This window comes from Bison bison, unplaced genomic scaffold (assembly GCF_000754665.1).
Source record: "Bison bison bison isolate TAMUID 2011002044 unplaced genomic scaffold, Bison_UMD1.0 scf7180017864064, whole genome shotgun sequence".
NCBI lineage: Eukaryota > Metazoa > Chordata > Mammalia > Artiodactyla > Bovidae > Bison > Bison bison.
In genome coordinates this window covers 4,049,980-4,077,533 of record NW_011494636.1, presented here as the reverse complement: position 1 = coordinate 4,077,533, position 27,554 = coordinate 4,049,980, and the positions used below count along the sequence as shown (strand labels likewise).

Sequence of the window (27,554 nt, the reverse complement as noted above, 5' to 3'; positions counted from 1 at the left end):
TATTTCAGGAGAGGATTTCAAAGGCATGGAATGGATAGGAATTGGTAAAATGAATAAAATACTTACTTTAAATTAGCTTGCAGGTTGGTGATGGGCACAGAGCAGGGATTTTCGAGTGAGTTGTCAGAAACTTCTAAAATGTTCTTTCCGGAGTGGGTGGAGTTCATTCCTGTTTGTTTTACAGCCTTCACAAATTTTCATTTCTCAGATTTGTAAGTTTGTTGTGTATTCTCAATTCCATACAATCAAATTGGATTTTGTGAGATAAACCCAGTTGGGTTTAGTGTTTAGTCTTCTTTTGGAGTTCTTTTTTATATTGCAGAAATGTATGGTTTTTCCTAGTTAGAATTTACACGTGTGTGTATCTGTGTGTATATATACATACATGTGTATGTGTGCATGCATGCATACTAAGTCACTTCAGTCGTGTCCAACTCTTATGCAACCCTGTGGACTGTAGCCTGCCATGTTCCTCTGTCCATGGGAGTCTCTAGGCAAGAATACTGGAGTGGATTGATATGTCCTCCTCATACACACACACACACACACACACACACATGTACACACACACGTGTGTGTAGTCCCTGCCAGTATTATGCATGTTACTATATTGGTTTCTTAATTGTCAGCAGTTGGATTTAAAAAAAGTATAATATGAAAGAAACGTTATGGTTTCTCACTTAAATAAATTTCCTTTAGTTATATCTTTTACTTTTGGGCATCGTGGCTCAGAGGGTAAAGCTTCTGCCTGCAATGCAGGAGACCTGGGTTCGATCCCTGGGTCAGGAAGATCCCCTAGAGAAGGAAACAGCAACCCACTCCAGTACTCTTGCCTGCAAAATCCCATGGAAAGAGAAGCCTGGTAGACTACAGTCCATGGGATCGCAAAGAGTCGGACACGACTGAGTGATTGCTTGCCTTGCCTTTGAAGTGATATTACACAGATAAGCCTCCTCAGTGCTTTAAACAGAGTTGAAGAGATAATTTTACTTTGAGGTCTGGTTAGAGAATGCCATAGTCAAGACTAAAGGGCAACTTTTGGGACAGTACTACTGAGAAGTAGGTAGTATGTGCATAAAAATCAACAACTCTATTATGTATGTGTGTTTTATTACGTGTATATCTGTGTATACATATCATTGGAAAGAAGTATTTTCTAACATATAAAAGGCATCTTTTTAGCAGCTAATAGCATAACCTTAATGAGCAACTCAATTACTCTAGATCTGCTTTAATTTAGTACGAAGAATTGTATTAAATAAACCATATTACATTCTCAATTAGGGGGCTGCCACATTAAAGGAGAAAGAGAAATCTGTTTTCCATCAGTTACATTAGAACACAAAGCAGATCTATGTAGTTCTATGTTACCCTATAGTGTGTTAATCAGATACAAGGTGTGACGGAAGCCAGTGACAAAAGAGTTTTCCTGATAGTGAACAGGCTCTGATAATAGGCTGGTTAAGGCTTCATAACGTTTCAGTGGTTAAGTAGTAAACAAAATGATATAGGACTTCAAAAAGGATGGCACATTCCACCTAAAATCAAGCCATAAGTCTTTAGTGATGCTTTAGAGTTTTTGAAAACTAGTGCTTAAGATAATAATGTCACGACCTGAGAAGAGAAGAAAATAAAAGATGAGGCATGTTTACTTTTAAATACAAGACAAACTAAAGTTCCATAGCAAGGATGTTAGGGTGCACTCCTTGTGAAAAGAAGCATTTCAAAAATGAAGCAAAAGAACTATTTTTCTAGAGTATTTCCACAATAGCTTGATAAATTTGGATGACATTTCTTGGCTGTGTTTGAGCTATGACATCTGAGTTCCCAGAGTTATTTTCTGATGATGAAGAGGTAGTGGTGTAAGAGGAAAGTAGAGATTTGGGGGAGAGGGATTAAAGGGAATTGGTTTCAATTGATACATGTTGAATTTCTTTAATTTCTGATACTGTGTATTCATTTAGAATTGCTATGTAATTTTTAAAAGATGAACTCCATATATTGCTGCTGTTCTTCAGTTTGGCAGATGGATAGTTATTTCAACAGCTTTATGAAGTAATGGTATTAATCATTGATTTTTATTTAAAGAACATTAGGACTTGAATAAACATTAGATTTGATTTATAATTAAAGAATCTGAGACCAAAAGATACTGAAATATTTTTACAAAGTTGCATACTTCTGTTAGTATCAAACCTAGAAGGAGAACCCAGGATAAGACCTGGGTTCTTATCCAATGTTCCTTGTGTTATACCATACCAGATGATTAGCATCTATAAATTTAGAATCTAAGACATAAAGAAACTATGACTTTGCCATGATTACTAAGCTAAATTCATTGAGGATAGAAACAGAAGATAGCTGAGGGTAGGGATTTCAGAATGCTGATCTGTGGGGGTACAAGTTTCAGAGTTGTGCACTATAGAACACACAGCATGACAGCTGACACTGCTAAGAGATATACCAATAATGTGAAATTTCAAATTTAACAAGAAAAATTTTGATAATAATAATTACATTTATTATAAAATTTCAGACTTCTTCTTACATCCCAGAAATTTATTCTGTGATGACAGTTTTTGATTTGAGCCTTACTTAGCTTTGAATGAAAATTGCTCAGCATTTAAAGTTATTGTAATCATTTCAACTACTGGAGGACAATAGTATTGCCTGGAACCTTTCCAACTTAAAAAAAAAAAAAGTATAAACAAAAGTGTTAAAGATATGACAGAGGAATTTAATACTAAGGAACCTGTGATTAGAATGACAAGAAATACCAGAAGTCTTTTTTCCAAGTAATCCATGGTACTGTCCAGTGATTTTTAAGTGAATATACTTGTCAGAAGTAGCCATAGCCGGTGAAGCTAGATAGGTTCAGCTGTAGCTTTTCTAATATTTATAACTTGTCTACTTGTCCTTCAGAAACACCCACCAATGAACTTCTCTGTGAACAGATGTTACAGATACAGTGAATAAGCCACTGTTTTGCTCCTCAAGAGTTCATTGCCAAACAGGAGATATTTAAAGAAATAATTATGACCAAATAAGACATTATTATTCTGTTGTTGAAACAGAATTGAATTAAATTCTATTTGTTTTTTTGTAGTAAACCATTTCAGTTTTTAGGAGAAATACTTTAATGTTGCTTTTTTTTTTTTTTTTTGGCTAGTGAAAATGTTATCTAAACAAAAAGATATAGCAAAAGATATAATTTTAATGCTTAACCACCTGTCATTAGTGCCACATAATTATAGTCACAAAACTATTTGGAAGTTTAAGTCAGGCTGCTTACGTAAATTCTAGTGATACTTAGATAAAGAATTTGTGAAATTTGAACTTTTCTAGTTTTTGCCATCAGCAGTAGCAATTGGTAATCCAAACAGAGATGTCTTTAATATATGTAATAAATTGATTTCTATTGATTATTGTATACATTATTCCAAAAAGGTAATTTTAATGTTTCTTCTAACTGAAACAAAAGCCCCCTCAAATTCTCTTCTTGTAAGATAAAATTACTGCTATCTGAGTATCAAAGAAATTCTTTCATAAACTTATAAAAAATAATTGACTATTTGTTTACAATAGGAATATGATGAAGAATGGGCCAAGAAAATTCAGAGTGAGAAGTTTCGCTGGCATAACTCTCAGTGGCTGGAGATGGTAGAAAGTCGTCAGATGGATGAGAGTGAGCAGTACTTGTATGGTGATGATCGAATTGAGCCATATATCCATGAAGGAGATATTCTCGAGAGACCTGACCTTTTCTACAGCTCAGGTAAGATGATAACCAAGACAAAAATAAATACTTTTAATGTATGCTATAGGTGTTTTTTGTCTGCCACCTTGCTCATTCCCAAGCTTTATAAGCACTTCTTTTAGTATGTAAATGGTCTTCTGCTAATGATTTTAGACATAATGTCAGTACACACCAAGCAAACCTATTAACTCATCATTATTTTTTTCCAAGGTAGTCTTTGATGTGATCTCCATTAAAAAGGCTGTAACAAGGGAAATTAAAACAAGGAAAATTGCTCTTAATTTATTACTTTCTAGAATGTATAACTTAAAATGACATCTTTAAGATTTACTACTGTTTGAACATGTGGTATTTTTCTCTATTCTGTATTTATTTAAATATATAGTTTACTAATTTATGTTTTATTTTCCAGTGTATTTAATTTTAACAGTCTCATTTTGCCATGGTTTTGGTTTAGTTGGGGCTTCCCTCATAGCTCAGTTGGTAAAGAATCTGCCTGCAATGCAGGAGACCCCGGTCCAATTCCTGGGTCAAGAAGATCCACTGGAGAAAGGTTAGGCTACCCACTCCAGTGTTCTTGGACTTCCCTTGTGGCTCAGCTGGTAAAGAATCTGTCTGCAATGCAGGAGACCTGGGTTTGATCCCTGGGTTGGGAAGATCCCCTAAAGAACAGAAAGGCTACCCACTCCAGTATTCTGGCCTAGAAAATTTCATGGACTGTATAGTCCATGAGGCCACAAAGAGTCAGATATGACTGAGTGACTTTCACTTGCTTTAGTTTTGAAATAGTAACCCTTATTTGATTCTCTGATTGGGAAGATGTAGACAGTTTATAACAATAGTTTTTTTCATTCTACACTGTGCTAGTATTTTCAAGGTAAAATTTAATTTTTACATGAATCTTACATTTATTATAGCCCTGTTGATTGTGCCATCCTTCCTTTGTCCAGGGATTCTGTACTTAGAGCCTAAGTTGTTGCATATTCTGCCTTCTAATGTGTTGTACTATTGCCAATATTAATTACTTTATTGAACTCATTTAGTTGAAGAGATGAAGGAAAGGATTTCTAAGATCTGTAGTAGGTTGGAAATAAAAGGCATTGAAAGTAATTGTATCTGAATAAATGGCTCACTTTTTTTTCCTACTATGTAGTCATTCATATGTTTTCATAATTGTATGCTCTGCATATTGCCCATAAGGCTGAATTATTTTTATATTTGATTTAAGGTACTTCAGTCCTGGAAAGTTGGTACTTTACTTTCAAAATTAAATAGATTTCTTCCTAACTGAACTTAACAGTAGTTATGAAATCTGCTTTGTGTTTCAGCCCAGATGGAGTAGATCATTAATTTCAACTAACCAGAATTTCTTAGTTCAGTAATGGCAAGCAGCTGTTCCTTACCTAGTGAGATCGTCATGAAGTAAAATAATGTAAAATATATGTGATATGTATTTTTTGATAATAGAAATCAGAATTTCTTAGAATCATGTTTCTTGCTTTGAAAATTGATAGCTACTTTTCAGTGTGAATCAATGAGCAGTTTCCAAAAACGAATAAAGCTTTTAACCACCTCAGCATTTAACTTTGTTGTTTCAATACATTAGCTTCTGAACAGATTTCTAAAAAATTATTCCTTTTTTCCAAAATCAATTCATTTAAATTAACCTCTTAAAATGAAAATCATAACATTTTTCTGTGAGATACAATTGAAATCTACAGTTTAAGCTTTGTGAGAAATCTAAATTGTACATCTTTTTATATATCTAAATTTAGAAACAGCCACAGCTAATGGAAAAATAAATTGAAGCATTTGAGGAGTGAAATGTTATCATTGGATAACCTCGTGGTGGTTGTTTTTTTACACCTGTAGCCTGAATATGGTAGACACTTGACAGCAAGGATTACATTGATATAGTTCTCATATCAAGGCATCTGTACTCTTTATCTACTTTATTTTTCATAAATAGTTCATCAACTGAAAGAATCTCTGTGGTATTCTTGATATGTGTCATGGAAACCCAGATAGTGGTAGTTTCTTGTCTTTTATTATGTACAATTGTATCTTCAGAAACATCAGAAATTTGTAATACTAAGGATTTATTTAGATGCTTGAGCCATCTTATTTGTCTCTGAGTTTCCGTGAAACTTAGGGCTGCTTCTGATAAAGGCAACTTTAGTAGTTTTTCAACCACAGAAGTTAAGCTAAATGGCCAGTAATACCCTGGGCTTATCTTTTATTAAAAAATGAAATAGTATTTGCTACTTCCTAGTCAATAACCTCAGATGCAGATGACACCACCCTTATGACAGAAAGTGAAGAGGAACTAAAGAGCCTCTTGATGAAGGTGAAAGAGCAGAGTGAAAAAGCTGGCTTAATACTCAACATTCAGAAAACAAAGATCATGGCATCTGGTCCCATCACTTCATGGCAAATAGAAGGGGAAACAATGGAAACAGTGACAGACTTTATTTTCCTGGGCTCCAAAATCACTGCAGATGGTGACTACAAGCCATGAAATTAAGACTCTTGCTCCTTGGGGGAAAAAAGCTATGACAAACCTAGACAGCATATTAAAAAGCAGAGATATTACTTTGCGAAAAAGGTCCATCTAGTCAAAGCTATGGTTTTCCCAGTAGTCATGTATGGATGTGAGAGTTGGACCATAAAGAAGGCTGAGCACTGAAGAATTGATGCTTTTGAACTGTGGCGTTGGAGAAGACTCTTGAGAGTCGCTTGGACTGTATGGAGATCCAACCAGTCAATCCTAAAGGAAATCAATCCCGAATATTCATTAGAAGGACTGATGCTGAAGCTGAAGCTCCAATACTGATGCGAAGAGCTAACTCATTAAAGAACACCCTGATGCTGGGAAAGATTAAAGGCAGGAGGAGACGGGGATGACAGAGGATGAGATGATTAGATGGTATCACCAACTCAATGGACATGAGTTTGAGCAAGCTCTGGGAGATGGTGAAGGACAGGGAAGTCTGGCGTGCTGCAGTCAATGGGGTCGCAAAAAGTCAGACATGACTGAGCAACTGAACAACAATTTCCTGGTCATTAGTATTGCCTTCTGTATTTTCCAACAGTTAAATATGTGAAAATGTATGTTTCTTTCTTGCCATTTTTTTAAAAATGAATCTTTGTTTTGTTATAGGAAATAGGAATATATTTAACATCTTTATAATTACATTATTTTTTTTTAGTCTAAATTAATTGTGGTTGTAGTTACTAATTCCCTTCTATTATGAAATTGCTGCTGTTTGCTTTAATACTTTTACCCACAGAGGAAGTATAATCTGTAAAGCTGTATTGCTATTCTCATTGTTGTTCAGTCACTAAGTCATGTCCAACTCTTAGCGACTCCATGGACTATGGACTTTGATTCCTTGTTGCTATCTTTGAACCAGTGAGGTAAAGTAGAAGCCTGAGAAGGACACTCCTGAATTTATTTGAATACATGATTTCAGTCAACAATGCATAATTCTTTTCCAGTATTTCTATAAAAGAATTATTAATTTCGGATACAGAATACTGAGAAACAGATAGTTCCAAAGAAGTTAAACTGCTTGTATTGAAGATTTAAGATATAATTTAACTTCTATACTTCATTCTAATGAAGAATGATTACTCATACATTCAGTTCAGTTCAGTTCAATTGCTCAGTCATGTCCGACTCTTTGCGACCCCATGAATTGCAGCACGCCAGGCTTCCCTGTCCATCACCAACTCCCGGAGTTCACTCAAAACTCATGTCCATTGAGTTGATGATGCCATCCAGCCATCTCATCCTCTGTCATATCCTTTTCCTCCTGCCCCCAATCCCTCCCAGCATCAGAGTCTTTTCCAATGAGACATGAGAGTTACCTAAATTTTGTCAAGTCATTAAAGGACAGTGTACAAGGTGTAGTTTATTGAATGAATTGCAGTGTCTTAAAATTATTAGAAATTAAGTTCAGAAGTATAAATTTACCCTTTTTTATTCACATAGTATCAGGCTTATTTTATTACTAAACTGTATTCTAGGCCTATAAAATTTATTAAACTAGGTATATTCTGGGTTTAAAAATTTCTGGCTGAATCTTTAAACTCAAGTTTTTTGTTTTTTTTTAGTATCATCTCTGTTTGATAAAATCCCTGTTTGTAGCTTCCTGTATTCCATTTATCCTTTTTACTCATTTTTCCCTTTGACGACAATGAGAACTTTGAATCAAAATGAAGATGTTGAGAATTTAACAGTAGTTTTTCATTTAATTTCTTCCTCATCTGGTTCACCTCACTAGATCATGTTTCATGTAATATAAACTTGTAAAGTATAATTCAGGTATTTTTATTTGGTTGTATTTTTATCTGAGTGTTATATTTCTGAGTGTTAGAATCTTTTATTCTCTGGCATGCTGAATATCTTTGTATTCATTTTCAACGTGTGGTATACATTTTATTTTGACATTTTACTTTGCTTTGTTCCTCTAAAATTGGCAGATTTCATAAAACCTGATCTGTAATTATTTGGTTTTAATTTAACAGAGAAACCTGTTGATTTTTGCAGTGTTAACCTTGTTAATTTTAGCCAGACCTTAACAGAGTCTTAGATGGATAGAAAATAATTTTTTTAGCTGCTTAACTTTCAATCTGTGGTGTCTTGGCATTCCCATAATTTTGTTTTTGTAACTTTTTTGTGTTTAGCTGGTCTTTTGGTTTATAGAATTTTCAGCTTTTAGAGGGCACAGAAACTAGACTAAATATTACACACTTTTAAGCTTCCTCTTAAGTATTTTAAATTTCCTAAAGTAATAAGGTAAATACCAAAGGTATGATTAACAATTCAACAACTAAATACCAATACAAGTCTTTAATATATGGTATACAGCAAATAGTGAAAGTCACGCAGTCATGTCTGACTCTTTGTGACCCCATGGACTATACAGTCCATGGAATTCTCCAGGCCAGAATACTGGAGTGGGTAGCCTTTCCCTTCTCCAGGGGATCTCTCAACCCAGGGATCGAACCCAGGTCTCCCACATTGCAGGTGGATTGTTTACCAGCTCAGCCCCAAGGGAAGCCTATATATCCATATAGCAAATGGATAGTGTTATGGAAATACAAATTATTTTTACTTATTCATTTGCAAGCTCTATTAATTTTACCATATACTTGATTTTTAACACCCTTACTCTTAAACAGATTTTATCATTAATTCCAAACTGTCTATTGATACTCAAATCAGTTACACCTCTTCCTCCCTCCCTTCCCAACTGGGACCTTCTAACCTCTGCAGAACACAGTAATCCATCTATAGCTTTTTCACCTCCAGCACTCATTTGACACATAAATTCCTTCCTGTTATATAATCATTTATTAATAAAATATATTATTTGATTGCATTGTGTCTGTTTTATATTTCACTTAACATAAAACTCCTGAAAACAGAAATTGTGTATTTTAATTTTTTCCACAGGACCTAGCAAAGTATTATTGCATGTGGTAAGTATAAAATGATCATCTCATTACTAAATAGCTTGCTTACTGTGTGCCAAATTTATAAACAATGTTGTGGATACAACCTAGCCAACATTTACCTAGAAGTCACTTGCCAACTCGGAATACTTTAAACTTTAGAAAGTCTCGGAGCTTTTCAAGTAGTAATTACAAGAGCCATATAGGACAGCCCTGAAGCCATTACTGAGATCCTTTTTCCTCAGATTCTTCTTATTCTTAACTTATACATAATTCTATCAAAAATAGGTTATCTGAATTCTTAGATTGGAGCAAATGGGAAAGCAGTATCTAAAATCAGCAAGAAGTAATAAGAAATTCTTAGGTTTAGGAAAAGGAGCACTTTATAAGCAAAGAAATAAGTACTAAAAAGCATGGTAGTGTAACCATTTAGTATAGATAGTCCAATATATCTCATAACCTAGGGCATTACTATATTATGGTTGATGTTTATAATGAAGATTGAGTTATCAAGAAATTTTTAAATTATATGCAGTATACTTTGTAAAAACACAGTAAATGTAAAATGTATTTACATTACAAAATTATATTACACACACACCAAAGTGTGTGTGTCTATGTGAAGCATTGCTTATATAAAAATTAACTTATTTGAAATATATAATTCCCTACTCATGCTACGCAAATGAAGCTGCCTGCATATAGAATGTGGAATATATTAGAGGGTTGCTCTATACCAAAACCATGCTATTTACTGTCTGTTCTATTTCCTTACTCATTCTCTTTCTTAGCCTGAAAGGCTTATTGTTCCTCTCTATCCTTTCTCACCCCCTATCTTTTGTTGTCTTTCCACAAAACTATAAGCTCCTTGAAGGTAGAGATCGTGTCTTATTCATCTGTGTAATAAAATAGTACTGCAACATAGGTAGGTTTAGTAGGTTTAGTCGCTCAATCGTTTCTGACTGTTTGCAACCCCATGGACTGTGGCTTGCCACGCTCCTCTGTCCATGGAATTTCTAGGCAAGAATACTGGGGTGGATTGCCATTTCTTTCTCCAGGGGATCTTCCCTATCCAAGATTGAACCTGATGTCCTGCATTGCAGGCAGACTCTTCACTGACTGAGCCACCAGGGAAGCCACTGCAACACAGTAGATGCTTAATAAATGTGCAGAACACTTAAGTATGTATGCTATTCATTCACACTCTCAGAGAGAATGGAACATCATGCTAACATTTTTCTTCTGGATTAAATATACAGGTTATTTTCTATTGTGTTACTTAATAGAATAGTTTCCTTTTTATTCCCTACAAAGATGTTTCATTAGTTACTATTTTCTTTCTAGATGGATTAGTTGCCTCTGAAGGAGCCATGAGTCCAGATTTCTTCAATGATTATCACCTTCAAAATGGAGATGTAGTTGGGCAGCATTCATTTGCTGGCAGGTAAATAGACTTCCAAGAAAAATCTAGTATATGGTGTTTCCCTTGATTTTAAAAAGCTAAAATTCTCTCATCACTTCCCGTTTTTCTTTTTCCATTAAAGAGTAAAGCAAATCCTGAATATTTTCAAGAACATGCTTGTTTGATTTTAAATTAACTTACAAAGTCACATTTTTCCATGTAAAAAATGAAGATATCACAGTTCTAAGAAAAAAATATATATATATTTCCTCAGTTTGGAAAATATAAGCTGTCTGTTGAAATAGGCAGTGCTTTTGACAAATTAATGATGCAGGTTATTTCATGTTTTCCAAATCCTATAAAATAAGAACACAATACATGTATTTTAACAATTATTCAGACACCATTGTTTTTAAAAAGTTGATGCTCTGATTAAATTAAGGACTTTTCCTCCTTGCATGGCATTGAAATAAAATATTTAAGGAAAAAACCTGGCATGCCAGCTCTGTTGTACAATTATAGTAAAGTTTCCCCCAACAGATATTCTGCTTCATTACTGGTCTCATAGATTTTTAAAATCTTGCCAGAAACTGTAAATAATAGTTTTCCCTTCATATCATTACTAAGGTATAATACTTTAACTTAGGATGATTATTGCAATTTCACATTAAAATGGTCCAAAGAATAGGTGTAGTCTTTTTACCCTTAAGACTATTTTTTTCTTTAAATTATTGATTTAATTTTCTCTTCTAAAATTACATATTTTATTAACATAAATATTTCTGTTTGGAGAATAAGAATACAGTGTGTGTTTAAGAATACAGTTGCATGTTCACCTGAAACTATCACAACATTGTTAATTGGCTATACCCCAATGCAAAATGTTTTTGGTGTTAAAGTTAAAAAATTAAATTAAAAATAATTCTTTTAAATACAGTTATGACCAGTGTGTTATAACTCTTGAATCATCACTTTATATTAACCATTTTAATTCAGTAGTAAAATTCTTAAAATAGCAGTTACTCTTACTGCATGTAATTCACAATGATATGTTCTGTTTTAGTCTATTCTATTTTTGAAATGCAGATTGCGACCCACTGTATTGGTTTCACAATTCACTGATGGTCATGACAAAATTTAAAAGCATAGTGGAAAATACAGGAGTATTTTATGAAATGCAGTATCCTTATGGGTAGTTCAGTAGCCATTAGTGAACTTTAAGTAAATAATAGTACTTTAGAAATTGTTTCATCGGTGCACTGGATTGTCATGGTAAGAAACTACTTGCCTTAGGGAAAAAAAATTAAACATGATTAAATACCAGAAAGCATATGGCTTTTGACTACTTCTGATGTCTCTGTATTAGTTATAATTAGAGATTCTATTTAATTATTATAACTAGTATGTTCCATTTTATGACAGTTCACTGTACAAATGTTTTCTGAAACATAATTCGAAAAGGAAGAAATTATTTTGCTATATAGTCTCTGTTTATATTGAAGATTTTTGCTGATAGCATTTAAGATTAATTTTTCTGCCATTTATGTTTCACTATGGACAAAACATTGCTTTTGTGTCTCCTGCATATACTTCCAGCTTAAAAAAAGCAAACTAACCATGCATTACTTATTTGAGAAAGACCTAATGTTTTGTATAGTTATGTGATTTTTAAGAACCTGATTGTATGTTTTGAGAGATGGCTATACTCACTGACTAAGTTTTGTACTGTGTCCAAAGATTTCAGAATTTCATTCCTCAGTTCTGTTAACAAGTTTCTTTTTATAAAAAGACTTTGGGAAAATTCTCTTACTTTTGCACCTTTAGTTCTTTTTCAACATTAAAAAAACATAAGTAGCTTCTTTCACATCATAAAAGACACATGACAGTAACATTGGCTTAAAGGATTAGTTAATAAAACTTCATGTGGACTATATATTTTTTCAAATTAAAAAAAAATGGTATACTTATTTATTTTAATCATTTCCAATTGAGATTTCCCTTTAAAAAGAACTTCCCCTGAGAAAGTTAAGTCTTTCATCTCTTGTCTTTTTTAATTTTTCAGGCCATAAATATAGTAACTATATCATTTTCTCTTTGAATTTCCAGAAGAAATAATTTACAGTGAATTTCCTTAGTTTTTTTGTAGGTAACAGATCAAATAAAAGGAGACTCTAAATTTTATCAACAGAGATACAAAGAAAGCTTATAATATAGCCAAAAACTCATAGTTATTCTTTGCTACATTTTTTTATTGATCTTCTGTAGACTCATTTACTGTGTTATGCAATTATTTTTGGTTGGTTAGGATTGTCTTCTAATGGAATTCCTATATTGTTCTTTGTAGTAACTATGGATTCAGTCTGACTTAGTTTTTTAATTCTACAAATATTTTATTTTAAATTACTCCACAATTATTCACATATTTTGGCATGATAATTTAGATGCATAATGTCCCAGATGTGAAATTTTAAACTAATAGCTACCTTTAGGTTTCTGAGATCTAATAGGTAAATATAAAACCTATTAGATCAAGTATGATTGACTTAAAATAATATTTTTGAAATATTTCATTTTAATTGATTTTAAGCAAAGTGGGATTTTAAAAAAAAATGTAAACAGATGTTGAACTCTTATTCTTCATCTCTACTGTTAAAATGAGAATAAACAGACTTAATGAACAACATGAAGAATTTGGGTTAATTATGAAAGAAAAATATCTTGATTAAATTTTAAGTACTGAAAAAGCTGATTTTAAGAACAGGAGATGTTATCTATTTTGAGAGGTTCTTTTTCCTTTAAATGAGGAAAATTGTCCACATGACTTAAAAATTCATTCCCTGTTCATCATATGTCTTTGATTAACAAGCAATGTCAAGTTAATTGGAATAGTAATAATTTTTAAAATAATATATAAAATGTGAATGTTTATAATTACAAATGTTTTTAATGATTTGAGAACATGAAAGAGTATGACAGTGCCAAGTGGCATGCTGTTCAGCCAGTACTTGTGACTTTTCAGTCTTTGTGGGTTTTTAACATGTCAGTTTTAGTGGGTTCGGGTGAAGTATATGATCCCAAATTTCTGCAAGGTAAAGAATAAATTTCTAATTTGTATAAGAGTTTTTTTTTAATTGTTCAGAAAAAAATTATTTCTTTCTAAAATGACCACATTTCATAATGTGATAAATCTGTTAAAATGGGGAAACTGAGTCAAATTTAGAGACTGATTTAAACAGTTCAAATTGTATGTTTCTTAAAATCCAAGTCAGGGTGCCCTTCTTAATATGAATGTCTACATTTGTGTAATATAGCAAGGCAGTTTAATTGGAAACCAGTGAAAATTGTTAAGCTCATCCATCCTATTCTACAAGAGGGACGTGGTGTTTGATAAAATACATACTGGCAGTTAGCGAATCCCGAGTTTTAGACATGTGTCACTATCAGTTTGAACCTCTTGCCACCAGAATTTCCCAACATTTAGGGGGTAATGCAAAATATATTAGGGCTCCAAGGCATTAGCTATTGGGTTGCCATTCTCAGAAGGTCAGATGTAAATCTTGTGCTCCCAAAACCTGAACTGGTATTAGAAAGTAAATTGGAACTTGCTATTGAAGCTAATTAAAAATAATAGGAGTAAGACTGGCTTTTTTCCCCCTTATATACAATGTATCTGTACCATATTTTTGAACCTTTTTTTTTTATTATAACTCTTACTTTTCAAGACTAACAAGAACCTCATGTTGAGAATTTTTAAACTGTTTCCAGCTTTTACAAATCAGTTTTTGTTGCAGTAAAAATGGTCCATTTTTCTTTTATAGGAATCCAATTTTCATAAACTGGAAAAAAATTTCAGGGACTGCTTGGATTTCCTTGGGGCTTTGAAAAATATTTTTCAGAGGGCCTGGAGTTCTTCTTTGTGGTTGGCACAATGATGTCACTTAACTGATGGTTTCACTAAAGTCAGAGATGAACTAGATGTGTGAATTATCTGAGCCATCTGATTCTCACACTTTCATTTTCTCTGTGTGTGCCTGCTTCTTTTTTCCTCTTTCTGAAAATACTTGGCCATTAACTTTTCTGTTCATTATATATATGTTTCACATATATATATTTTATTCTGTTTTCTCATTTATTTTCTTTAAAACATTAAATCATTGTTGAAATGTTAGTCATTTGCACAATTTTAAATGTTGTACAATTTTTAAAAGTACTAAATAGGACTAACACATTATTTTCTTTCTATGTAAGTAGTAATCTTTTATCAAAATTTGTAAATGTATAATTTTTCCTTCCTATGAAACTCTATGTAAAATTTTGACTTATTCTTTAGCTATAAGGTCACCTTCATTATACTCAACTATTTAACTCAGTTATTTCACTTGAGAAAAGCAACCTTAAAATTCAGTATTCCCTGTCTAAAAGGCATTGTGTAGTATTAATATTTACTGCCCTTTGTATTCGGAGAAGGTGATGGTACCCCACTCCAGTACTCTTGCCTGGAAAATCCCATGGACGGAGGAGCCGGGTAGGCTGCAGTCCATGGGGTTGTGAAGAGTCAGACACGACTGAGCGACTTCACTTTCACTTTTCACTTTCATGCATTGGAGAAGGAAATGGCAACCCACTCCAATGTTCTTGCCTGGAGAATCCCAGGGACGGGGGAGCCTGGTGGGCTGCCGTCTATAGGGTCGCATGAAGTCGGACACGACTGAAGCGACTTAGCAGCAGCAGCCCTTTGTATTATTCCTTGAATTACATAATAGGATATTATGTTAAAGCAGTTATACAAAAGATAAATCAAATTATTATCTATATTACAGCCCTTAATTTGGCAATTGAGAAATTATCATATATTGAGATAAAATTAAATATGCTTATAAAATCCCTTATTTGATAAGTCCTCTACAAAGTTTTAATTGATAAACCAAACTCTTCCATTTGTTCCCCTAGTATAAGTTTTAGTGACCTTCATTACTGTGGCAGTAGTATAGAAATTATATTGAAGGATCAAAAGAAATGAAAAGAACCTCATAGAAATATTTTCTTTGATAGATATTGAGACCAGCCATTTGCTCCGCAGCATTTTAAGAACTAAATAAATTATTATGAAATACTTATTAGAACTTTTAAAGATAATCATTAAAATCACTGCTTTATTAACTATGTAACTTTTTTGTTCCTAATTTCTTTCCCTATAACTGTTTCTCAGAGGAGAACATGCTTCATGAAGTCTTTAAAAAAACTTCTAACTTTAGTAATTTTTCCAGTCATGGTGAATACAAATAAAGCAGCCAGTCTCCATTTTCACCTATCAGTTGCAAAATAATTTTTAATGCTAATATCCACACATGGGAGCAAAGAGGTTCTGTGATACACCTCTTGTGGGCATTTAAATGGACAAAACCTCAGTGAACTATATTTGGTAACAGAAAACAGAAGCCTAAAATTCCCTAACTCTGTAATTTCTTTTCTAAGAATTTATCCTCAGGAAATAATCAGAGATAAAGACTGAGTAAATAATTGTGTGTCACAGAAAATAGATTCATTGAGTGTAGTGAGATCCACTTACCTAATTGTGGAATAAATGTTATTATTGTGAAGTTTTCTAATACTTGATCTTAGCTGTATTGAAGTTGGGATATTTGCAAGAATTGCTTTTCAGCTTAAATGGAATTTTGTTAAATCATGATTAAAACATATACAACAGAATCTAAACCATGGTCTTGGGTAATAAGACAATATCCTGTTTACTTTTAAAAGTTACTCCTTTTCAGGGTGTATGATTTGATCTAAACATATCCAAACTTGTGCAAATTTTTATTATAATTATATTCAGTTGTCCAAATGACATTGTATTAGCATATATAAACATGTTATTTCAGGTTCAGTAATAATTGCTATAGCTAAGTATAACCAGTAGAAATAATTTTAAGTTCTTCCCATTTTTATTAACCAATCAGAAATGCATGGTAAAATTTCTTGAATAAAACTATTTATAGGAAATAATACTCTGTGATAAGTAAAATTCCGTCTAAGGTAATGAAATGGTTTAATTAGTGGATAGTGAAAACAGGAGACCAAGAGTGGCAATAGCTATGTGACAGTTCTGATGAGAGAAGCAAACCAGTGCAAACAAATGTTTTCTTAAGCATGAGACTCTTGCTCTAACACAGTCCTTACATTAAATCGCATTACATTTTATTCTCTCTAAATACTCTCAACAATTATGCCAGTTATTTATTTTTTTTAATCTCAGAAGATGGAATGTCTTAGGAGCCTTCTAAGAGTTTCAAAGAATAAAATTTAAGGCACTTTTTTTGTCTAAATCTTATTATACAAATACTAATAACTTGCATGTAGCTAACATTTGGGCTTCCCTGGAGGCTCAGTGGTAGGAATCCACCTCAATCCCTGGGTCAGGAGGCTCCCCTGGAGACAGAAATGGCAACTCCAGTATTCTTGTCTAAGAAATCCCATGGACAGAGAAGCCTGGTGGGCTACGGTCCATGAGGTTGCAAAAAGAGTTGGATACGACTTAGCAACTAAACTAAACAACAACAAAAAAGCTAACATTTATTTCATCATGTTTGATCATCAACAGTGTGTAAGGTATATAGGGCAAAGTAGTATTGACCCTGTTTTAACAAATGTAGAAATTAAGGCTCAGAGATTCTTAGTATTACACCATTACTGCCTCCAAATGGCAAGCAGATATGTTAGTGTAACAGTGAACTATGCTTTAGAAAGTTTAGAGTAAATGTTATTAAAATTCAGAGTAAGATATGTAGATTTTGTTGTACAATACAGTATATTGTTTACTTATTTTGCATTAATACACTGTATATGGTTTACTGAAAATTGGTGTTTAGATTTCTTGGAGACAAATTGCTAAAATTTATTAACACATCAAGTAACTAGTTCACTACCATTAAACTGTGTTAAGTAGTTCATTAAGTTCTCTACAGATTAATCCAGTTGAACAAAAAATGAGGATGAAATGAGTGGGATAATCTCAGTCTACAAGGATTAATGTCTCCAGCAAATCTTTTATTTAGCTAATTAACCAATGTAAATGTTTATATACATGATGCTATTGTATTATGCCTATAAGTGAATCCTTATATATTAGTCTTAGTTGACTTATTTGTTAAGCCTTTTTAATAGAGAAAACTTTTTAACCTTAAAAAAGGCAAAGGAATTCAATTCAGTTCTACTGCTTGGATACTAATGATTTGCATTTCCCAAGGAAAATTGAATTACGTTTTATTAGTAAATTGGGCCTATAACTTTTAAGGCCAGATTTTATTAGATTATCACACATCAGCATTAGCAAATTGTAAACTTTACTGAAATATAGAAATTCAAGCCAAAAATCAAGACTTAAAATACTGGAAACCTGGGAAGATATTTTATCCTAGAAAATTTATACTGACTTGAAAAAAATATTTTAAGTGATTTGCTTTCCTTTGGAAATTTAGAAGCAAGAGAAGTTGGCTGCAGAACTGCTCTCATCAAATTCTTGTTAATTTTCAGTCTGGTGATCTGAGCTTGGGTTTTGGAGGCAGGCATGTTAGCTGTGTGTAAAATCCAAAGATCCTCCCAAAGAAAACCAAATTTGCTGTCTCTTTATTGGGACTTTCATTTAGGAGAAGAATTTCAGTATAATTGAGTCTATAAATTTAATAAGTAATCTGAATATGACTAGATCCTATAAAAATGTTAACACATCAATTACCGTGTAGTTTTGTACCAGAAGAAATGACATGGGAGTTCATCCAGTCATGACTAGGAACTTAATTATATCACCACCATTTAAGTGTGATTATCCAGTGTTAAAGTTCATTCATTTTAATATGTATTAATAGCATTTTTGTTGGCTGTACAGATATACAGAAATGAGTTATAAATTTAAAAAGAAAGGATAAAGCCCTTAAGCATGGATGACTGCTTTTATGATAAATTTGACCAATAAAATGCTCTTATTTTTTTTTAAAAATGAATTTTTTTAAGAGAATAGGATACACATTACAAAGACTTGCTTATTTATAATCTAATGAGAATTTTTAAATTATAAGCAATTTGGTTGATAAGCACTACCACCCCTCCAGAAAAATAAAAGAGAAAGGAAAATAGAGCATGTCATCTTTTATTTCCCTTAAGTCTGAATCCAGTGAATCTGAGCTTACTCCTAAACTTAGGGGTCAGTTTGTCTAGCCTGTCTGTGTTTTGATTGATTTAACAATGTGATTTAAAGTATTTACGATTAATTGTTTTGAAAGCCCCTGTATTAGAAACGTGAACCAAATTTTTTTTCTTAAATAATTTTTTAAAATAGATGAAACTTAGAGCCTATAGGTTTTTTAGTGTAAAGTTAATTAATTCCCATATTCTCCATATTGCCCGTAGACCTTCCAGATGTGCTATTACAAATAGCTCACCCCTCAGATATGAGCCATATGGGTTCTGTAAACTGATTTGCACTTATTTTGAATAGGGATTGTACAGATTACAGATGAATTATTAAAGTAAATGTATATTGCCAAATAAATCTAATGGCAAAATATTAAACTGTAGTAAATGAGAAAGGAATGTGCAAATGAAGACTTGCCTATTTTAATAAGTTTAGTGGTTACGTTCTCAGTTTCAACCAAAAGAAAAGAGTTTCTTTTTTTGTTTATTTGTTATTGTGTGTGTGTGTGTTTTAAAGTCTATAAAACTGCTTACAGAAGTATCTAAGACAAAAACAAGGAAATAAAATGTTCTAAACTCAACCAGTCCAAACCACTTGAGCTGCTATGACAGCTCATAAAACTGAGAGTAGTTTTTAACTGGGCTCTGTTTTACATTGCCAAAGTGAATTTTCCTTGCAGGAAGTAGCCAGAGGGTTTATTTGGTTTCCAGTCCAAGGCTTTGATCTTTCTGTACTGTCACATCTCGAGTTACATAGCCCTTTTTCACTGCAGTAAATCTGCAACCGTTAATGAGAATAAAATTTCCTCCTCCTTGCTGATCGCATGCTGTTAAATGCCAAAACACAGCCAACTGCATATTTGCAGATTTCAGCTACAGTGTATGAAAACAGGGCAATCAGTTTAATCTTGTTGTCTTTGTAATTCCTTTTATTGGTTGTTCTTCCTTTCTGAGTGACCTATTTTATCAAGTAAGTGGTTGCAAGGCCAAACCTGGGAGAAAGATTTAGAATGTTAATAAGCTGAGAGGAGAAGGGTGTGCATATGAGGAGGGGCAGGGTGAGGGAGTGACTGCACATGCACATGTACTACCATCAATGTTCAAATTAGGTCTAGTTTAATGCTCTTGAAAGCTCAAACCTCTCCTTCTCCTCAAATAAAGAAGCTAGTTTTTTTATTTCTTGGATTATGTTATATATTCAGTTTCAACATAAATTGGCACTTAATGAGTTTATTTAATAAGTCAGAACATTATTTTTCACTTTTGACTTAAGAGAAGATTTCATAGTATTTAAAGGATTTCAAAAAACTTGACCTCTACATTGTAAGAGCTATTCTTACATCATTTTAGGTATCCACCGAACCATCTTACTATATGGGTCCTTACAAATAGTGGAAATGCTATAAATATCTGTTGAATAAATCAGTGGAAATTCAAAATCACATTTAAGCAAACTGAATCTTATCCATTGTTAAACATATACATCTTCATAGTGAAGTACAATAAAGTCACATTTATTTTTTGCTACAAGGAAACCCCCCCAGTTGAAGCATTAATCATTTGATTCAGTTAATATATGTTGCTAAATTTATTTTGTACTTCAACTTATTATCTTTATTACTGACTTATTTACTGGTTGGTAGCTGGAACTTATCTCTGTCAAGAAATTCACTTTTAGAATGCCAATTTAGATGATGGGCATTGATAAATATATTTTATTAATATTATATGTTTACATAGATCACATTATACATAAATATGAAATGTTCTAAAATATATAAAAGAAATCTGCTTATGGTTTCTCACCAATGAAGTCAGTTTCTGTTATGGCCGCTTGTTTTCACAAAATAAATTATTTCTATTTTCATCAGCAGTGTGTAATACCAGTTCATTGATTTATATAACTGTCATAAAAACAACAATTGAAAAATATGTTGAAGCACAGAATAAGATTCTAAATTGGGGAAGTAGAGTCAGATCTTCTGATAAAACAGAGGACACACTTTGGGTAAAGTGCCCCAATAAGAGGAGAAGGGTAAGAAAAAAGAACGGCTTGAAAATTTTAAGAGAAAAGGATGTATAGCACTACCCTTGCCTTTTCAGAAGATATTTGATATAATGTAGAAATGTTGAACTTTAAAACTGTAGCTTGTGCTTTTAGAATTAGTGTTTCCAAATAAGCCTATCTACGTGTAATTAGACTATAACATGAAAGTTTGCATGTGGGAAAAAAATGATGTAAACTAAAGCAGAATTTTTAGACTCTGTATTTGAGGGTATTGGGGGCTGTTAAGTAGTTTTCTTCTTTGTTTTTCCACTACTTTTAAATCTGCATCAGACAGTCCATAACCCATTCAAAATTCTGGACATGAAAGTTCACAGAAAATTCCTGCACAAAACAATTTTTTAAAGTTTTTGTTGGTCTTTAAAAAATGAAAGAAAAATCTTAAACAAGTGAAACTGCTCCAAAAAGTTCATTTCTATAACGTAAACCATCCAGTTCAATTTTAAATGAAATTGCTAGAATGGAACAGAAACATGCAGGCTTCAATGCCATACAGACTTAGTTTTTATTCTAATTGTATTATTTAAAATGTTATTCTCTAAAGTTGTTTCAAATCTGTCTATAATTTGAGATATGCTGATTAATGATAATGTGGCATTTATTGAAATATATTTACTGAGTGCCAGACAGTATGCTAATTGCTATTATTATATCCCTTGTCTAATTTGATCTTCGCAACAACTCAGAGAAGGAGACATTAGGAAAACCAAAGCTTATTGAGTTAAGCAGCTTGCCCAAGGTTATCTCCTTACCTCCAGGTGTCTATTCTTACTTTTACTCCACCTCACTCTCTTCCCTCTATTACAGTGAAGAAAGTGCCTTTTTCTTCAAAGTCCAGTTGATTCATTTCACTTGGAACCCCATCCCTTCTTGCCTTCCTGAAGTCTTCTTTCATGTCATCATTCTTCTCCCTTCTACTAAATCATTCCTGTCTGCATATAAACTCAGTGTGGAATCTCCAAAGTTAAACTCCTTGCCCCAACATCACATTCCAATCTCTACCCATTTCTCATTTCTCTTCATACAGTACATCTCAAAAGACTCCCATTCACTCTTCTGTTTCTCCAGTTTTGTCCAGAACATTCATAAGCTTCAAATTGCCAAATCCATGGACTGTTCTCGTCTTTAACTCTCAGCAGTGTTTGACACACATGTCCAGGCCCTGCTTTTTTGAAACTGGCCCTTTTTCAGCTTTCAAAGCACCCCATTTAACTTTCCTCCTAGGATCTTCCCCATTCCTTCCCAGTGTTCTCTGCTCGATAAGCCACTTCCTTTTCACCACTAAATGCTGGTTACTGTAGAACTTCGACCCTGTTCTCTATCCCTATCATTTAGGGGAGCCCTCTTCTGTAACTGCACCCACTACCTAGATAGAGGGTTTCATCCAGATCCCATGTCATTAAATGTTAATACTATCTAAAGGCTTGTATTTTTATCTGATACCTCTCTTCTATTTAATATACCCAGTTGAATGTTTAGTAAAATCATGAGACTTAACTTTTGGTTTCCCACATGCAAATAGGTGCCTGCTCTAATCTTCCACTTCAGCAAATGTCACCGTCAACCAAAGTTCAACCCATAAACTTTAGGGTTTCCCCTGGTTCCTCCCTTTTCTTCACTATTACCACTATCTCCAGTGCAAATCATCTACAAGTCCTGTTGTTTTCATTACTAGACTGTCTCAAACTTGGCCTTTTCTTTCCATATTCACCGTTAGTACCCTAGTCCACGCCACCATCATCTGTCACCTGAACCATTCAAAATAGCCTCCTGACTTCCCTGCTTCCATATTTACCTTCTCTTGCAATCCATTTTTTCCCCAGAGTAACCATTGTGATCTTTTTAAAATGTAAATAAAATCATTTCAAATGCACAATGTGTAATATTTATTAAATATATAATCAAGATGTATATATAGTATTATGTGCTTGTAATATAAAGTTGTTGGTAGGAGCCTAAGCTAAATAGGAAAATTTAGTAACCTACATAACATAAAAAACTTCCTTTTTAATTGTAGTAATTTGTATACATAAAGGTGATTGCCTTGACTGTTATGCTTAAGAAAATCTTAATGCACATGTGTTACACTACCACATATCCAGTTGAATATACCTATACTGAAAAGTACCATCTATACTGAATGTAAGCTTTCTCTAGGTTTAAAAAATTATTGTCAAAAGAAGCTTGTAATGTCCCAATATTACAAATTTTATATTAGTTTTCATTGTCAAATAGCCTATGTTTTGTAGAAACAAATTTTACCACATACTTAAAATGAATAAAAGGTTTTTTGATCTTGTTACTTTCTTATTATTGGGTCTTATCTAGTTGACCTGTTGATAATCAGTTTATCAGAAGTACAGATTATATACTATTGGAGATTATTTTATTTCCAAAAGAAACTTTTAATTTTTACTTAAAGTTTCTGTGATGATGAATGAAAATAACTTTATAGAGTATTGAATAAAAATACAATAGAAGTAAGAATGTACATTTAATGTTTTATTTTTAACATTTAAAATTTATTTTATTCAGTAACCTTTTTAATTTAGAAACACTTGGATGGGCTCAAAGGATAGAAATCAATAAGAAATAATCTTTTTCCCATTGAGAAAGGATATCCATAGTTCAGGGTTAAAATATAGTTTTTTGAAATGACTTAAAGTATCCTATTTATTATTCTTTATTTCACTCTTTAAAAAGATTTTTAAAAGTAATAGTATTATCAGGCTTTGAAATAATTAAATAATTAATACTAAGTACAGTGTCAGTTTTTATATACCAGTGGTCTTCTACATGTTCCTGCCAACGTTTATATTGTTCTCACACCTTGGTTAAATGTGTGTGTGTGTCCCCGTGACATAAATGTCTTAAACATTTTTTACTTGTCCTTAATCTTTAGACAACACCAATTAATCATTAGAGAAGAATACCATAATATCATAGACAGTTTTTTAAGAGCATGCTATTTGTTAACTTATTTCTGTTAACAAAAGATTATACCTTTAACATTTTCTTCCAGAAGAAAAAAGATAATCTAATGGCAATATTATATGTCAATAATATTTCAAAACCAGAAAAAATAAAAATAATTTTTAAAGATATTGTGATGAATTTTCTTAGATAAATAAGTAAACAGATTAATATTTTTGCATTTTAACCTAAGCAGTGCAATATTTGGCAAAGAATTACATTATTATTAAAATACAACCTCCTGAGTTTTATATAGGCTGTTTAATAATACTGCTCTTTAATGGTCTGATGATTCACTAGAATTCAGTTACTTCATTATAACAGTAAGCACTTTGGAGGGACTGATTCAGACAACAGCTTTTTGTACCTATGTAATAGAACGCCTCTTTAGAAACATGTCAGTGTCCTACAAAACATAATTTGAATAGTGAGATTTGAAGAGATATTGTGTCAAAGAGCTTGATGTAAATTTTGCTTTCTGATGTCTCCTATCTCATGAGCAAAGATTTACTCAGTAGAAAGCTTTCATTTTACATAGTAAGGTAGATAGGGAAGGAAGGAGGTAGGTATGGTTAGGTAGATATTTCCAAGGAAACAAGAGAGAAAACAGTTTAGTCATTGATCTTTTTTTAATGCTGATATCATAGCTGTTGATGAATTCTGAAAATTTTTAATTGAAAGAGTTTTAGATTTGTTAAAATGCATTAGATTTTCTCATTTTAAAAAAAGGCAGTAAGCCTCCATTGAGGGTTATGGAAGGGAACTCTGGAATTAAGGGGATTAACTATGAACTATAATCCTGTAGATTTTGTTGTTGTTCAGTCTCTAAGTCATGTCCAACTCTGCGAACCCATGGACGACAGCACACCAGGTTTCCTGTCCTTCACTAGCTCTCAGAGTTTGCTCAAACTCATGTCCATTGAGTAGTGATGCCATCCAGCCATCTCATCCTACGTCACCCCCTTCATTTACTTGTAGGAATTTTAGGCCAATATGAAGTTTTTCAGTGGTAGCCCAAATCACTTGGTAATCTCGTTAAGTATTCAGCGGCTCTGCCAACTAAATATAACTCAGATCTACTTCAGAGAGACAAATGTGACACTCTGCTGTAGAATCTATTTTTAAATGATGCTTTGTTTTTGTGTTTGAAAAGAATGATTAGTATTTTTCTAAACTTTATACTTTTATCATTAATTATTGGTGAACGTAAAAATCTATGTATGTCTATGTTGGTTTTTACATAAAAGCTACGTATTTCAGACTAGAGAGGCATAACCAACAAATGCTTTCTTGTGCTTATAGTCAAAATTAAAGGCTTTAAATAGTCTTTTGAATAGATATATAGAGAGGAGCATAGTTAATGATTTTCTGAATATCATCTCTTTTGTGGACATAAGTCTGCATTCTGTATCAAATAATATAACATACTTTAATATATTTTTAAGCCAGTCTTTTTTGTTTAGCTTTATCTAAAGTTGATACATCCCACTCTTTCAGAAATCTTTCCATTTCAGGTTTTTCCAGCCAAAAACAAAGCACCTTTATATTGGCCTGTCAGAACTTAAAAGGCAAAGCAATCTTAAAAAGGAATCCAGATTTGTGTGGACAATTTCAAGTGGCTAATTTAGAGCCCCTCAAATGTGAAAGGATGGGAGGAGGCTTCTATGATCATAGTTAGGCAAGTAAATTTTTAAATTACAACTGTAACTTAAACTGATACAAGAAACCCCATAAAGCTGTATTCACATGGGTGCTTAAACTCCATGCTGAAATCTCTTGAGGTAGTAAAAAGCAGGAATTCTTAAAAGTCTCAAAATGTTTTATTTTTTTAGGATTTCTGGATTTTAAGGACTTTATAAATATTGGGTGAATATAGCTCAACTCATTCTCTGTATAATCTAAGGGAAAACAGAAACTATGTCAGTATCCTACAGTTGCATCTTGCCTTTTTCTTCTAAAATCTGGGGGAAGGAAGTAGTATTTTTCATCAGCAGGTGGGCACCATCATCATTTTAAATCAATTTTTAATCTTTCCTTGTCCTTTATACTTGAAATAACTAATAGAGATATACCTATGTGCCCGTTGGAAATACTACTTAAAACCCTGTACTGCCTGTGATCTCAAAAATTTATGGTACATTCCCATCTCTCTGAAGAATTCTCCTCATAGTTGCCCAGCTTTGCTTATGTATCCCATATTGTCAGGTTGGCACAATCCCAAGACAGCGAACATCACAGAATGAAAATACCCACCCTAAACACTTTTATAACCTTATGCCCTTTTCAAAGAAAAGCCAACACTATAGCAGTAAACCTAAGTACAGGAATTTATGCGATGTGGGAAGTGATGATTTGTGTGGAATAACGAAAAACTTTATCCTTGATTTACTACTTTCAAAATAAACTCCCAGAATATAAAATAAGATGAAAAAGCGTGTAAAGAGACTTTCCCCATATTATTCATCCCTAAAGGTGCTGTATCATTTGCATCAATCTTGACATAGCATCTGAAGGATTTTGATTGAATAATTTTATTTATATAAGCAGTCCAGTCTCACTATGGTAAAGAAAGATATGATTGGCCATGGCATTATTTTAGTGCAACAACAATTAGTTGCCTATGTGTTGGCATAAATCTTTATGAATTATGTAAGAGCTCTGTAAAGGCAAACAGAAAGCATGTGTAAGAAGCATGCCAAGTATGATAAAATATCTCTTAACAGTCTGGATTATATGGCAGGAGCCAGAATTTCTTAAGTATTTTTAGGGAAGGCTCTATCATTTTCATATGTCATAACAATAACAACACCAAATACATGCTGTAAGAGTCTTTGTACTGTTCTTGTAAGAGACTTGGAAATACAATAATCTCAAGGCAGAGAGATGTTAAAAGGGATAGCCATTATTATTTTACCACACACACAAAAAAAGAAAAATTGTGACAAAGAAAGTTACAGATAAAGACTGAAACAAGTTATATCAGTAGAGACATAAATCATATCCAGATATTCTGGTTTTGAGGTCATTGCACCCCACTAACTTTAATAAAATGCAGGAGTTGTTGATAAGCTCATACTTAAGTTTGTTTTGCTGAATTTGTAAACATAATCACAAGGGAGAAAAATGCCATTTACATCAGTGATTAAAGAAAAAAAGTGTGTTTCCTTATGTCACTTTGAAAATAATAACTTCAATTTAAAATATAGTAAGGGGACACAGTCAGAAAAGTAATCTTTAGAATTGTATACTTCTGCATTCCAGTCTGCACTGAATTTGCTTGTCAGTGCTTGCAAAAGGTGCTTAGCCCCATCCTATGAAGAAAATATTAGAAATACCTTGTTTCAGCATCACAAGACTGCAACCTGGTTGACCAGGATGGCTTCAATCAGGTTGTATCTTGACAACTGAAAATTAGCCTTAGACCTAAGTAGAAAATGAATTTACCTTCTTTTGTACAGACCTATAATATAATAAATGCATTCTCGGGAACCAAGAGAGTTTATAAAATTTGAGTAGAGATTTACTTTGGTACCTGTTCTTCTAGTGCTAAATGCAATATTGGTGTATTATGTAATGTTCTGAGATGTTAAGTGCTGTGCTACTGCTAAGTCACTTCAGTCATGTTCGACTCTGTGCAACCCCATAGACGGCAGCCCACCAGGCTCCCCCATCCCTGGGATTCTCCAGGCAAGAATACCGGAGTGGGT

The 27,554-nt window shown here is 32.9% G+C and overlaps 1 protein-coding gene across 1 annotated transcript in view; it reads left to right on the top strand.

The window, feature by feature from the left end:
* The window catches only part of KIFAP3 (kinesin-associated protein 3), a 141,028-nt gene that overhangs the window by 101,618 nt on the left and 11,856 nt on the right, over window positions 1-27,554 (top strand). The window contains exons 18-19 of the mRNA XM_010836710.1: window positions 3,586-3,775; window positions 10,562-10,661. Coding sequence (XP_010835012.1) covers window positions 3,586-3,775; window positions 10,562-10,661 — 290 coding nt within the window. The remainder of the gene's footprint in view (window positions 1-3,585; window positions 3,776-10,561; window positions 10,662-27,554) is intronic.